Here is a 15686-nt window from a genome sequence, read left to right on the forward strand (position 1 = left end):
CACGCCAGCGTTCTGATCGCAAATTTCCGCGGTCATCAAGTGAGTTGCGTTTGCACGCGTGACACCATGATTGTTAATTTAGTTATTAAGAACTAGTATCCTTACTTCGCATAGTTATCCAATATTTTCCTACCGCTGCCACAATCGATGCTTCGCATTTCAGGGGAAACTGTGGCTTGCTTTTAATGGGCAGCCTTCTTTACAAGCTCGCCCTTGTTTTCCGTTAAGGGTATATGGTATCCGGCCTTTTTCATGTAACAGGGAAACGCTAGACACGTGTGGCTGACGTCAACATGCCCGATATGTACTCCCTCACATCCTAATTTTCGTTAAATACTCGTACACAAGTATCTCTTTGGTCAGTCCGCTGAAATAGGAACTTTTATATCAGCGTACATATTGATTCATTTGGGTCGATAGAAAAGAGGCAAAATTATAATAGTGCCAGGGGCCACATCAAGTGTGGTGCCTCTCTGCGCTCGCTCGTTAGATATGTGCGCATGCATATATACATCATCTTGACACCCTAATAGAGCAATGCTGCATAATCGCTTTTGAAGCTGCTTTCGTTGGCTACTGCTGAGTTTGGAATGCGAAATGCAATTTTTTATTTAAATAACACGGTTACGTGTCAAAAGCAGCATCGCCATGTATCTACATCGCAGAAGTAACCATCTCCTCTTGGTTGCTAGAGTAAAAACTTAATTTTGCTGCCTATAGATAGAGATGAAGATGGAAATTTGAGTAAGTCACTCGCTAGGTTGCTGCTGCGCCCTGCATTTTCATGCAACATCCAAGAATTCTAAACACTCAAGGTTGCTTTCCGCCATATGTGAAAACACAGAGACGGATCAACATAATAATTTTTTCCCAAAATAGATAACAGCAACAACAGTAGAGCGCCTCCGCATGGTTCCATGTGTTCCAGTCTTTATATCCAAAATGAATATTTTGAGTATTCTTCCGAGGGAATTAAAAACAAAATTTGGAAGTAATGCGCCATATATTGCCAGGTTGTAGTGACGACGAAGAATTCGAGCGTGACGCAACGGCGAGTCACAAAACAAACCTATGTTTGGGCGAACATGTGCCCACGAAAACAAGTCATATCCGCCCAGCACGATAGAGACCAGCATATGTGCCAAACTTATAAATCTGATAGGCGCACCAAACGAGTAGTATATTTATTCAAGGCACGTCAGAAATTCCAGCATAATAGGTGATACTCACGTGTCTTCCATAATGTACATTCATCGCATCGCGCATATAATCTGAACACACAAGGTGGGCAGGCAACGTAGACAGCAGATACAAACGGCGATAACATACGAGGAGCTTTTGGTATAGAAATACGCGTCTTGCGCTGAGCGATAAATGTTAACATGTTAACATTTGTTAGCCTGTGAAATGCGTCTACCGGAAAAACAGACACAAGTGCGCATGTTGTTGTACCGCTGTTATGAGTTTGCATACGCATTTACCCTTAGGCAAACATAGCCATGTACGCAAAGCAGCAAGGGTTTGCCGCAGAATACCCGTACGATTCTTAATAAGCATTTTCGACCAAGCTAAGAATGCTTCGCAATGCATATATGCAAACTGGAGTTCATTCTTCTGAATTTGCCCGCGACCCAATTTCACTATAAAATAACCTCGCGGTTAGTATTGAAGGTTAGTAGTCCAATGGAAAAGTTTGTTGACTGCGAAATAAAATTTGTTACTCAGCGTTTAGTTTTGGTTTTTCTTGCTTTCTTGTAATTACGTTATTAAGTTGGTGCATGGGGTGTTCTTGTAAAATGCAACACCTCTCTTCACTGCAGTATATATATACAGGGTGTCCCAGCCATCATGCACCAAGATTTCAAAATATGCACATGACGCGTAGCTGGCCAGAACCAAAGTACAGTTGTTTGTCTAAGCTTGGAGACTCAGCCTTTAGTTCGCATTCCGTCTAATTGCATAATTAGTTCAATTCATTTAATAAATTCCTCCAATATTAAAATCAAGTCAAAAGTGTCAATGAACAAATTGTAGAGCAACATGAATAACTACCGGTACAGCTTTCTGTTACTCTATGCGTGCTAGATGAATGTGTTTTTCCTAGCGTAAAAGAAGCCCGCGAATAAACGCAAAGTGCGTCCAGCGGTCACTCGCGCTGCATTCGCGCGCCTGTAAGTGGTGCCCGCTCCACAGCAGCAGCAAAGTTACGCGGGGCATAAAAGTTCCGTCTATTTGTTTCCTAGCTGCTTCGCAGACGAGTCAAAATGGCTATTAAGAATTCGCGTAAATTCTAGGGAAGCTTTATTGAGGCTATCTTTCCACATCAACAAATTATTTGTAGACATCTGAGACGTGTCGGGCCTTAAATGGAGCCGTAAACCTTTAGGTACGGTAGAACTGCAACATAGGTTTTCAACGTGGACGCTTGCAAATGACAACGACCACCGTTTTCAACAACTTTCGTAATCTTCATAAAATGTTCAGAGTGTGCAACAAGACGAGTTCTACTGCCACTAAACGTTTATCGGTTGATTCCTTTGGCAGGGTCACTCCTATATTTTCTGAGCTGGTACCTTGGCTTAGATACGACGCTAAGCGCCCAATTATGCGAACTTTCTTAAGGGTTTGCTAGAAAAACTTTCTTTGCTACTCGCGACTTTAAACCGTTCTATTACGAACGCTTTATTTGATGATGTCTTATTAATTTGGCACCATTGTGTAGCAAAATTACTTTCCTTTGTAAATAGTGCAGTAACACAGAACAGACAATTTCTTTTTCAGTCTTACTCAGCACTTAGCATAACTTTCTTTTGGCCACGATATTGTTGTGCAAATATAATTTAGCGACCAAGCTTTAGAGAAAGCCTCCCGACACAATGCGATCTTTACACTTTAAAAACCATCATGTCAACCTCTGTGAAACGGGAATTCCTTATTAAGGCAATCCTATTTAAAATAGTTTGGCTGGAAGAGAGTCATCTGACCCGCAACTGTGACGAGCTTTGTGTAGCCCTCATTGAACAGCAATCCGCTTCACAAATTATTGAAGCCGCGCTCCAGCGGGCCGGTAGCCTCGACCATAATGTTGTCATCAGCACCGACAAGCAATCTGCGCCCAGCTCAGGTACTAATCTTGTAGTAACTCGTTCCTCTTCTAATCCAAATATATTTTAAATCCTCAGGGCCATTGAAACGTACTGACTCAGAGCAATCGCCTCAAGAACGATTTCACTGGAATGCCAAGAGTGTTTTTTCGCCGCTGCCAGGACCTGCGCGATATGGTAGCTTCATATGACCACAACCTCTGCTTTGCCATTTGCCATCACTGCAATAAACCGGGTGATAAAGTTTGCGTACATATGACCGTATCTAATAGTGCCAGATGAATAGCGTCTAAATTGATTTATCGCGTATTCTGTTATGGGCTTCATGCAAATAGCCGTTTCGGTTGGCGATGTTCGCTGCCACCGCCGTCGGCACCGGCGTCTGTCGCAGCTACCAGAAAGAATTAGAAAAAAACAAACAGCTCGCGCAGGGATAGAGCCCGGGATCTCTGCGCGTGGGTCACCTACACTACCACCGTGCCCCGCAAGCGATCGCTAGCTGTGTATAAACATGCCCTATAAAGCGTCATAGAGCCCGAGGAATCACGCGTTGTGAGATGCGCGCCGTCTCGCATTGATGCGTGCAGACTTTCATTGTAGTTGCATATTATTGCACCAGGTGCCACGACGTGGTGCTGTCGCATCGTATTGTGCCACGTGTCAACGGATGTGACACGTACGCCGCATAGTCTCGGTACCTTCGTGTACTCCACGGTGGACGTTATGCACGTACTCGCAAAGTACGAACCGCTCCTCAAGAAGCGAAACGTAGAGGTACGCGGGTGGCGGCAATCAGGAAAACTCGGCCTCAGCATAGCGCTGTGCAGATAGCAGCACAAGCCGCAGCTGCCAGTCGACGCTGGTCAGAGAGTTCAGTTCATTCTCGGGAGAACTACGCAAGGAGACGGTCTCCTATGGATACGCTGCTCCAGGCTACGATGTGACTGTGCGGCGTGTGCGGCTCCGGCTTGTGACTTTTCGGAAATTTCACGTCACTTCTGCTCGCGACAGCACTAACGTCATCTACTTGCTTGAGTGTTCCGCTTGCCATGTGCAATACATCGCTCAAACCGAAACATACTTTCGTCTACGTTTTAACAATTACAAGTTCCATACTAACAGTGTGACGACTTTCATTGCCTAAAAATGTTCCACTGCCGGGTAATTTATTTGCTCATATCAAAGCAACAATACTATTATGAGGTTTTAAATTACACCTTGAGCGGTAAGTACGAATTATTTTCTGATTCTTAAATGTAACACTATACGGTCCGGTATTGCATGGAACGTAGCAAGAATGTGTCTTTCTGTGCCATAAGGATCATGTTATGTGCGTCATTTCACACTTCTACTGCAACACACTCATACTTAGTCTGACAAATTCTTGGCATGCAGTATTTGATATCGCACTACTGTTACTCCATTTCCAGGAATCGCAAGATGTGCGGAAAATTCAGTGATTTGTCCCGTGACGTTCTATTTTCCTTCCGAAAGTTTTACCATTGGCATAGTGCAAAGCATGTCAAAAGTACACGAACAGATTTGATTCGTGCAAAAAAACAAAGAGGCAAACGACGATACGGTCCATGAATTCAACGTTTAAGGTCGGGTGGGCGACGAGGCCGAGGGCCTGTCGCCCGGAGGTGACGGAGACAGTGCGGCCAGAGAGCGGTCACAGGCGTGATCAGCGCAGCCCCGCCACGTAGCCTCCGTGACGTAACCTCCTCTCGGCAGATTAAACCACCCGGGAGGTCTGACCCACACGGAAGTATAAAGGCTTGTGTAGTACGTCGGAGTTTTTTCATTTCCCGGATCCGTTGTGCGCAGGTGTCTTCAGGAAAATGCTGAAGTGGGTATGTTATAATCTCAGGGTGGGTTGCCAAATCTGCTTCAAGGAGACCCGGCAGGCCTGCTCGAGGAACTGGACGCGTATCACGATATTAGTAGCGGAAGCAAGGCCGTGAATGCTATCCGAAACTAGAGTGACCCGACATACCCCACGTATATCGTGGATGGCTTGAATCGAATCGGGACGAACGATGAGATGAGAATATCGAGCAATTTGAACAGAAGGGAGCAAGGTGGCCAAACTGTGTTGTATGGCGGCAACCTCGGCAAGTAAGGCCGGCGGTGCAGGATCGGCAACATACGAGCACGTCTGGCCTGCCTCTGGTATCAATGGGCACACGATAACTGCGCGAATCCTGGTACCATTAACACTGGAATCTGTGTATGCGGCGAGAATCGCATCATCTTGATTATCATCGGCGCAGAGAAAGTGGGAAACTTAAGCACTTCCCTGGTGAGGAGCCGTATTGTACAGACGACTAATTGTACTTAATTGTCACTAACTATACGTTGTTTCACAGAGCTACATCGGGTGTCGCAGAAGCTGGATTGTATATTTCGTGTCCCATGTACTGGGTCAATGCAGCAGTCGAGCAGAACTCTGATGGCTTAAGTGCGCGCGCTCGACGTTGCTGCACCTGGTCGTCGATAGTGTTGAGTTGGGCCTCGGGCTGTATGGTTGGCAGCGGAGTGAGACATGGTACTCTCGTTATGGAACGCATGGTATCATGACTAGTGGCATCAAGGCAAGGTCATCCTGTTTTCGTGACATGATGAAACTGGGCTCTCTAGACGAGTCGAGTCTGACCACAGAATGGACAAGAAGTTGACCCATATCGGGGCTCGCACCGCCAGATTTCTTCAACACTCAACAACTGTATCGTTTCTGCGGCCTGTTGCTTTGCATTCTTGCCCAATGTTGTCCCAGATCCGTAAGAAATAATTTCAAGGCCCAGTACACGGACAGTTGAAGCCTCTTGTAGTAGCTCCTGCTCCAGAATCAGCTGAAGAGGCCGTATTTCCAGTAGATGGCGCCCATACTTGGCCGCTACTCATACAAACAGGCGAGTACAGTAGTAGAGCAGCAACTCCCAGGTTTTTTTTATGCGGACGACATTGTGTTGCTAGCTAATAAGCAAAGTGATTTGCAACGTCTGGCTAATATCTGTGGACAGGAAGGCAATAATTTAGGTTTGAAATTTAGTGTTAGAAAATCAGGTGTTATAGTACTCAATGAAAACCATGAACAGACAGTGGAGATACAGGGCCAAGAAATACCTCGGGTAACCGAATATAAATACCTTGGTATATGGGTAAACGAAGGCAATAGATATATGGAAACACAGGAAAAAACCATAACACTAAAGGGGAAGAGAAATGCAGCCATAATGAAGCACAGAGCGCTATGGGGATACAATAGGTACGAGGTCCTGCGAGGTATGTGGAAATGTGTAATGGTTCCAGGACTTACTTTTGGAAATGCAGTTGTTTACTTTTAATCAGGGGTACAATTAGGACTCGACGGGAACCAAAGGTCAGTGGGTCACCTCGCATTGGGCGCTCACGGGAAGACTGCAAATGAAGCTCTGCAGGGTAATATGGGCTGGAATAGTTTTGAAGTGAGGGAAGTTCGCAGTAAAATTGAGTATGAAGAAAGGCTGAGGAATATGGAAGCAAGTAAATGGGCTGGGAGGGTGTTCAGGTATCTGTACAGGAAAAAAACGTTGATTCACAGTGGAGGAAAAGAACTAGGAAGCTTACCAGCAAATATGCGGTCTGTAGGTTGGGCAACACAGCAACAAAGAAGGTCGAGCGCAAAGTCAGAGAGGCTGAAATAATCTCATGGGTGGCGGCAATGGAAAAGAAACCTACCATGAGTAACTATTTAAGAAGAAAAACCAAATCAGGTAAGAAACCTCTTATGATAACTCACAGGGAAGCTCATTACTTTTCGAAGCGAGATCGGGATGCCTTAGAACACGCACCTATAAAACGAGATATAAGAAGGAAGAAGAAGCATGTGCTTGCTGCGGTAAAGCTAGGGAAACGACGGAGCGTGTTTTACTAGAATGTGAAGACACCTACCCAGCGGTCGATTTAGGCACCAATGGCCTCCTTTAGACCTTGAGTTCAGCGGGAGCAGTGGTAAAGCAAACATGTCCGTAATAGACATTAGTAAGAGGCGATTGAAGGATTGGTGGAAGAAAAGTAGGGAAACGACAAAAGACGGAGACGTACAAAAACACAGTTCGCAATAGGGATCAGAAAATTTGGGCGTGGTTGTTCATAGTGTTTTTTTCTACATTGTTTAACCTAGGTAGGACATTAGGTAGTATAATAGCAAGAGGTTGGTGGCGCAACACACCACCCCGTTCCAAAGGGGACGCTCATAATATCCATGCATCCATCCATCCATACTGACACGTACGTCATCTTGTCCTCGGAAATTTGAGTCCCTATATGACGACACCAGTTGTGCATCACGTTTAGGGCCTCTTCAAGGGCTTGTTCTTGTCGGCAGTTTTCGGGATGAATTGAGCAAACAGTGATGTCTTCTGCATACATTATGTATCATACATTATGCATCGTCACTAGATTCCAAGCTAGTGGAAAGAGGACGATGTTAAAAAGGACTGGTGTGAGCACAGATCCTTGTGGGGCACCCCATTGTGCAACGAAGTGACTTGTTTGTTAGCCAGCCAGGTGAATGAAGAAGGCGCGAGCGTGCTTGAAGGGTTCGATGAGCATACAGACATGGCTAGGAAACTGAAGCCAACGAAGGAGTCTAGCCATTGTTGGTGACCGACATGGTCATACGCTCAGCGACTGTCCACTGCCAGAATGCTGCGAATGATTCGGGAGCGGCCTCCGGTTATAGCCATAGAAGAAAAGTATGCAGAGCCATCCTCATTGCCCAGGTGAGGACAGAACCGAATTGGGCCACGATGATACCAGGAGTATCGCTCGAGCCACCATGTAACAGGTGTCGTGAGCATACTCTCCATCAGCTTGCTTAACTCTGAGGTTAGCGCTATTGGGTGCATATGAGCTTTGCTGTCCGCGGTCTTTCCGGGTTTGGGAACAGAAACTACCTCTGCATGCCGACAAGAATCAGGAATGGCTTCCGTAGCCCAAGCGTCGTTTTTGACCCCCAACAGCACATCAAACCTTGTCTTTCGTATTAATATAAAGCTCATACGGTATGCCATCAAGTGTTGTTGCCTGGAATGGCTTCAACAGGTCTATTGCTGCTAAAACTTTCGCTATAGTGAAGACAGCTTGTATACCTTCAATGTAGGCGAGCGTAGGCGGCATGCCTGCGTCTGCGTGAAGGCCATCTTAAACAACAAAAGGGGGTGGTATTGCGTCCAAAGCTCGAAGGAAGGTGTGGGCGACTGTTTCGACGATTACTGCTGCTATCTGGCCAGATTCCAAAAGGGCGCAGACTGCGGGTTCTGGAGGGCGCCGACCGCGTTGCATTACTTGAAAGGTGCGCTAAATAGAGGCATTAGACAACGAAGGACGGAGAGAAGAGCACCAGTCCACCCAGCGGCGAAGTTGTAAGCTGTTTTCATGGCGCAGAGCATCGAATTGAAGGGAATTTGATGCAGGGTCACGCTGTGAGGCAAGTTCTGCTTGGCTGCGCGACGCCGATAGTGCACCACGACATGGTCGTTGTTACTAGCCCCCAAGGTAAGTCCACTGAGTGTGGCGGCGCGCGAGGGCGGTCACGCCGACGGATAGGTACTGGTACATTACTAAGCACAGTGAATTGGGCGCCCATAAAAGTGTTGAGCATACAAGTATAGCGCGCGTTGGAAATGGCGTAAGTACGTGTGCTTTGGGGTGCATTAAAATCTCCTCCTACCATAATGGGGCATCAAGGTTGTTTCTGTCATACATGAGCCAACCAGCCGAGACAGAACCGACCAGCACTACCGCTGTAGAGGCTGGCATAGTACGAATTGATGATAATGTGCATCTGTGGAATAGAGCTAATATTGGTTCGTCTCCACGAATTCGGCCACGACTTCTTGCTATAAAGTGCACAAACGTCAAAACTCAACACGGGCTTCATGTAGAGTCTTTCCTGGAGGAACTCAGGCGTAGCATTCCTACGGTCCAACATGGAAGGTGATGAGTATGCCACAAATCCTGAAATTGGCGGCAGGCCGTTGGATCATTGAAGCAGTAGAGCCCAAATACGCAGCTTCCCATATCTTATACGCTGGCGCAACTCTCCGACCTTCCAAGCGATGCCGCGGTAGTTCCGCTGTAAAATGCCTTCTGGCACACTTCCGCACGCAGCAGCCACCACATAATAATAATAATATTTGGGGTTTTACGTGCCGAAACCACTTTCTGATTATGAGGCACGCCGTAGTGGAGGACTCCGGAAATTTTGACCACCTGGGGTTCTTTAACGTGCACCTAAATCTAAGCACACGGGTGTTTTCGCATTTCGCCCCCATCGAAATGCGGCCGCCGTGGCCGGGATTCGATCCCGCGACCTCGTGCTCAGCAGCCCAACACCATAGCCACTGAGCAACCACGGCGGGTCAGCCACCACATGTTAAGGTTGGCCACTAGAACCGAGGTGAGATTTTGGACCTGTTGCGCAACGAAGCGCAAGAGTTATTGGGATGAAAAATATTTCGACATAGGTGCCGGGTGAAACATATGGGCAGGAATGGACGTGGATGGCGAATGCGACGACCGCGCACCGTCACGCTGGAGCACTGTACGGCGTTTCTTCAGATGCTCGATTCCAATTTTGAGGGTGCCTAGGCCAGCGTCGATCTCGAACTCTTCGTTCGTCAAGAGAAGCGGCGCGTCTTCTAAAGCTTGTGATATCCGTTGTGATCGTGAAGCGGACGACCTAACAGACGCGCTATATGTAGTTGTGGGAGCACCAATTGTCTCTCTACTTGCTGTTGTGACGTGGCTAGCCTCCTCTTCCGGCGAGGACAGAACGGTGTAAAGGTTGTACACAGAGGCTCGTTTCACCACTGGATCTTGAGGGGTCCTTGCTGGCCGTCGAAAACGGCGTTGTCGAGCTTTATTAATGGCCCTCACTTTCATAGGGCACGTCGTGGAAGTGATGCCATGGCTGTTTGTTTGGCATAGGTCTCCTCGAAACGATGGTCATGGATCAGATTCCACGGTGTCGTCTTTGGGTGGGTAAGGGTAGGATCACTTTATGTGCCCTTGTTTGAAGCAAGAGTGGCAGTACACAGTGCAGGGCTTGAAGCGACGCGGGTGTGGTACGCAACCGTAATACATTATACGTTAATGTGAGGAATTAGGACCTTGAAGCGTGATTAGGCACGTACGATTGCTGCCTAGGTAATGAGCATCCACGACATTGAGCGTGTGGCGCGATAGTTTCTACAGTAATTTTGGGGGTTCTTCGTCAAGCTCAATGCTATTAACCACATACCGCCTTAAATTAGTACCACTGGTGAGGTACGCCTGAATTGGAATGACATATTCTTATGACACTTGTATCTGTTGCAGTTCTTCGAGCTTTTAAACTGGTTCTATGGCACGCACCCATATTAGTAGCTTTGTGTATAGCGAAACGTTGAAATGTGAAAGTCTCTTGCCAGCTGTGTGGGGCTGCTTGATTGATTCGGTTGGGAAGAGTGGATGAGATCTAGCATGAGGCTTGATAAAAACTTTGAAACACGATGTCGTTGGCGGCACCGGAGACGTATGTTTCGGTTGTGCGGGAAGGCCTTGTGAAGAGCGCGACCTTTTTGGCGCTGCTGGAGCTGCATTTTCAGGCGATGGAAGGCCAGTAGCTTGCGTTGTTCTCCTGGTCGAGGTGTATGCTGTGATTGCAGGGGTGTTATGTTCCACGCAGGTGGTATCCATCCTCAGGGCACCGTCTTCACACGCTGCACTCGTCACCGAGAAGGAGACTTTCGTGGTTTGGATGGCGGTTGCATCGGTAACGTCCCGCTCCCTCGACATGGCGGACGGCAGCGTGGGAGCTCCGCGCCGACGCGACAAGTAGCGCGGGGGCACTCGGGATCGTCGCCGCAGCAGGATGGCGCAGATTCCGATGAAATTTGTAAATAGGCGCCAGTGGTGATTATGAACCGGTAAAGCGGTCTATAAAAAACAGGGAAAAACCAACAAATGGGGCGAAAATCCGGAGCTACAAAAAACATGTCCGAGGAGAACGAGCGCGGGAAATGCCCCCCGCCCTGTGACCTGTAACTGCTTTTTCATGTGGGTTCTCGATCGTCCTTGTATGGGACTTAGACTTACATATTTATCTTTACTATTGTCTTCTCCAGCATTTGCACCCTCTGGAATCTTGTATTGCCCACGCATGGATGTACACAAAAGCGGCTGCGCCTTTATATATCTGCTTCCTCTGACGAAAGCCGTGCCACGACCGAAACGTTAGCAACTCAAGAAGCATTTTTTGTATGTGTGTTCCTTCTGTCTGAACTTCGTGCATGCCGCACCTACAGAACATTCTCTGTATACATAGGGAACGTTCTGTCATTCAAGTGTTCTTTTTTCTATAGTCCCTGGTTAACCCGAGAGCATGTGGTGCTTACGAGATCACTGTTTCCTGCTACATTCCTTTGTTTTAAAGAAATACAAACTTTCGCAGCCTGATGTCGAAAAAAGTACCATTCCGATTTCTAGGAAAGTAGAGCATCTTGGTGATTTGTTTTTCTGAATTATCTAGGGGCATGAGAGCGAGATCCAAATAGAACATATCAATAAAAAAATTTACGCGTTTTTCTTTTTCTTAGGCAACTGTAGGACACTTTATATTTAGGTTGTTTTTATTTGGATAATTCTATAAAATTACATTAATTCACCTTCTTATATGCTTTATGTTCTCTTTTTCATCACATTATGCTACTCATACCTGTGTTTGTGTCACACTTGTACAATAATTGCGAGTGAATTGTATTACTAAGTGCATTTTTTCCCTGGTTGCCACAGCTGTCTGTCATGTAAACGGGGGCCTGAACCTCTGTCAAGTGAACTAGTTTTTACATTTTGTTCACGCCTCCCTCCGATTATTCATGGAAAAATAAAGTTGATTCTGATTTGATGATACAAAAAACGCAGCGCTGGCGTACCGGTAGGGCATCCACCTCGCGTGCAAGAGGACCGCGGTTCGAATCCCGGTCCGGCGCAATTTTCCACCGGATAAAAAAAAGAAATAAATCCGCGTGTTGATAAAATTGCATAAACAGGCCTGGATTGTGGCCTGATCCCGGTGACCAGAACTGGTAATGCACGCCCTCACCCGAGCAGGATTGGTCACCTTGGTGCAGTACTTGGCCACAACCTCCCATATGAATACAACAATCAAACCCCGGCCCTCAGTCCCCAGCAGCTGCGAAGTAACTGACCCCGGCGGCGGTCAGACCTGTGACGCAGCAGAGGGTGCTAAGAATCCTTGGGTCCGGACAGGCCTCCATTGGAATATGAACCTGGCAACGTTTAACGCTAGAGCGTTATCTAGTGGGGCGAGTCTAGCAGTGCTATTGCAGGAATTAGAGGGCAGTAAATGGTATATAATAGGGCTCAGTGAAGTTAGGAGAACAAAAGAAGCATATACAGAGCTAAAAAGCGGGCATGTGCTGTGATACCGGGGCTTAGCGGAGAGACGAGAACTAGAAGTCGGATTCCTGATTACTAAGGATATAGCTGGTACCATACAGGAGTTCTATAGCACTAACGAGAGGGTGGCAGGTCTTGTTGTGAAACTTAATAAGAGGTACAAGTTGCAGATCTTACATATATAGTCATGATGACAAGGAATTCGAAAGCTTCTATGAAGACGTGGAATAGGTGATGGGTAAAGTCAAAACAACATACACTACACTGACGGGCTACTTCAATGCCAGGGTAAGCAAGAAGCAGGCTGGAGACAAATCAGTGGAGGAATATGGCATAGGCTCTAGGAAGAGCAGGAGACTGTTATTAGTCGAGTTTGCAGGACAGATTAATATGAGGACAATGAATACCTTCTTCCGCAAGCGGGATAGCCGAAAGTGGACACGGAGGAGCCCGAATTGCGAGACTAGAAATGAAATAGACTTTATACTCTGCGCTAACCCTGGCATCATACAATATGTGGACGTGCCGGCAAGGTGCGCTTCAGTGACCCTAGGATGGTAAGAACTCAAACTGCGGAGAACCGTAATGCAAAGAAACGTAATGAAAAAAGAAATCCTACCGTATCAGTTCCGCCAACAAGAAAGTCGTGGAGAAAAGTAAAAATTTCCTTGAATTCCATTTTCTGCAGATTGTAGAGGTGCTGGAGGATGGTGCAATTCTGATTGTCGTCACCCTTTGATTTGGCTTCCTCTGCAGCTTCCTTTATCATGTGAAACAGGCGCCTACAAGAGAGCATGAGAGAGAGAACAAGTCAAGATAGGAGACTAAATCCTGTAAATATTTCTGCATTATATTGGCTTGCGCAAAAAAGTCGCACTACAGAAAATTTATTTCTGTGGCTTAAGTTATTACAACGAACAGAAAGTGGCAAAATAATGGACACTCTCTGAAGGTAAACACTGGTGTTGTTCTATTTTATATTATTCTGTGCGACAAAGAAATGCTCATTCCAGAAAAATTTGGCGTTCTCTAGCCGTGGGCTGCGGAGTAGTCATGCTTATTTAAGAATGATGTCTTCCTGAGCCGTACATTCAAAGCCTCCTGTGTTAGGTCATATCAATTCTGACTGAGAGAAGCTCTATGAGAGCAGCTTATATTTAATTATATTCTCCCTCGAAGACTGTAGATCTTGTTCTAATGCAAAAGAATAAAATACCCTATAACACGAAAATCCGCAGGCATCGATATGACCGAACGAAGGTGCCCAGAATGGCGGACGACGCAAAGAGCAAAACGTGTAAAAGAAATTCGGCTGATACAGTTAAGACTGCTTAAGTCTGGGAATGCGAAAGCATTACACTCCTTTTCGGGAAATATTTTCTATTGATCTGCTCAACGTGCATTAACGTTCTTTCTGCCGATTCGCTGTATGTGCTTGCACGTGCGCTGGCTACACAGCGGCTTATTTTGCGCACTCATGACGTCGCGTCGACAGTTCATCGCAGTCCGAAGAGCAAGTGACAGACGCAGGAGGCAGCGTGCTCATTTTATGCACTCATGACGCGGCCCCTCCTCTTCCCCATTGTCTGCGCCGTACCGTGCCCAATGACGCGCGCAGCCTGTTAGCTGCGACGTCACGTGTGCAACGATACAGGTTCCACGAAAAAGCCAGTCAGCCACAACCGTGAAACTGCAGGGGCATCGGCCACGGTGCTCGTCTCACACTCCGGAGGGCTGGATTCGATGCACACAGAGGCTGAAATGTTAACAAGTTTTCTATTCAAAGCCATTATTTACTTTGTTTACACGAACCTCCTTTAGAAATTTAACGTCAACCCGAGCATTTTTGACGTGTGTTTACTCTTTCCCTCGTTAACAATTTATTCTACTATGTAGAAGGCGCGCCTTCGTCCAGCTGCATCGCCAACGCTCGGCTCGTGCTGTTGTTCGCTGGTACCTTTCGAGGCAGTGCCTCACGCTGCTTCGCCGTTCGTAGAACTCGCGGCGGCTTTAAAAAACACGGACAATAAACCTCTTATTAGTTGGTGGAAGTCGCTGGAATGCTCCCATCGCTTGCACGCTGGAGCTTCGAAGCGGAATGCTTGCCAACATCACGACCTACAACACAGGTCCGCCGGCGCCTTCATCCCAGCCCGTCATGTGCAACGGGGTTCACCAGCAACGTTATCCCACGGTCTTCAGCGGTAGAGATGACATCGACGTGGAGGACTAGTTACATTCTTTAAAACTGATGGTAGCGCTAAAAAGGACGGACACACGATGAAAGACGACAGGTGAGTGCACATAACAAGAGGGACGGTGCTGGGCGGTTGACCAACCTCATACTTTATCGCACAGAAGCTGGCTATCTTTGCAACCATAACAACAAAAGCGACATCGTGACATGTTCAACTTTCAAGATGTCATTCACTCAATTGTGTGGTCGGCCTGCTGTGAACAAATTACGCGCTGAACAGCGCGTGCGAGGCTGGGCACAGAATGCTAAAACTTTCACGAGTTGCGTGGGAGAAGTCATCAACGCTTGTAAAGGTGTCAACACCACCACGCTCGAAGCTGATAAAATTCAGCACATTCTCCAAAGCATTAATTGCGGCACATTCCAGATGCTCCTAGCCAGATATCCGCACACCGTTTCTGAATTTGACACCGTATTTCAGAGCGACGATGAGCTGAAGAAGCAACGCACCCTGACTATGCAGCCTCAGTCGACCGCCGACTGGTTGTAGAGGCTCGTTGCCGTTAACAAACACTCTTCACTGCTTCAGCAGATGAAAGACTTCCTGCGGGAGGAAGTTGCCCGTCGAATTTCCTTGGTTCCCTTCACACAGCAGCCGCCCTGTCGCCTACCTTCAATACTCCACACTGTCATTGTCGAAGAGCTCTTTCTAGCTGTTCCCATCGGTCGCCACCAGCCACCTGCGGCCGCGCCAGTTACCTATGCGCAGGACGTGCAGCGTGTAGCCCCCCTAATCCTAATTCGGAGTGAGTGCGTAGATCTCCACAGCCACTTTTCTCAATCATTCAAGTTTGCTCCACCAGCCGCTCCTACTGCATCTTGGCCAGACCGAGAGTCAGCAATCCTTGATGAACGCCTGACAATCGTCACATTTCTTA

At 47.1% G+C, this 15686-nt stretch overlaps 1 protein-coding gene across 1 annotated transcript in view; it reads right to left on the reverse strand.

Annotated features, from left to right (window-relative positions):
* Positions 1–15686, reverse strand: part of LOC142564191 (putative cytochrome P450 49a1) — a 151289-nt gene that overhangs the window by 42468 nt on the left and 93135 nt on the right. Inside the window, exon 5 of the mRNA XM_075675094.1 lies at positions 13171–13333. Coding sequence (XP_075531209.1) covers positions 13171–13333 — 163 coding nt within the window. The remainder of the gene's footprint in view (positions 1–13170; positions 13334–15686) is intronic.

This window comes from Dermacentor variabilis, chromosome 11 (genome assembly GCF_050947875.1).
Source record: "Dermacentor variabilis isolate Ectoservices chromosome 11, ASM5094787v1, whole genome shotgun sequence".
Classification (NCBI taxonomy): domain Eukaryota; kingdom Metazoa; phylum Arthropoda; class Arachnida; order Ixodida; family Ixodidae; genus Dermacentor; species Dermacentor variabilis.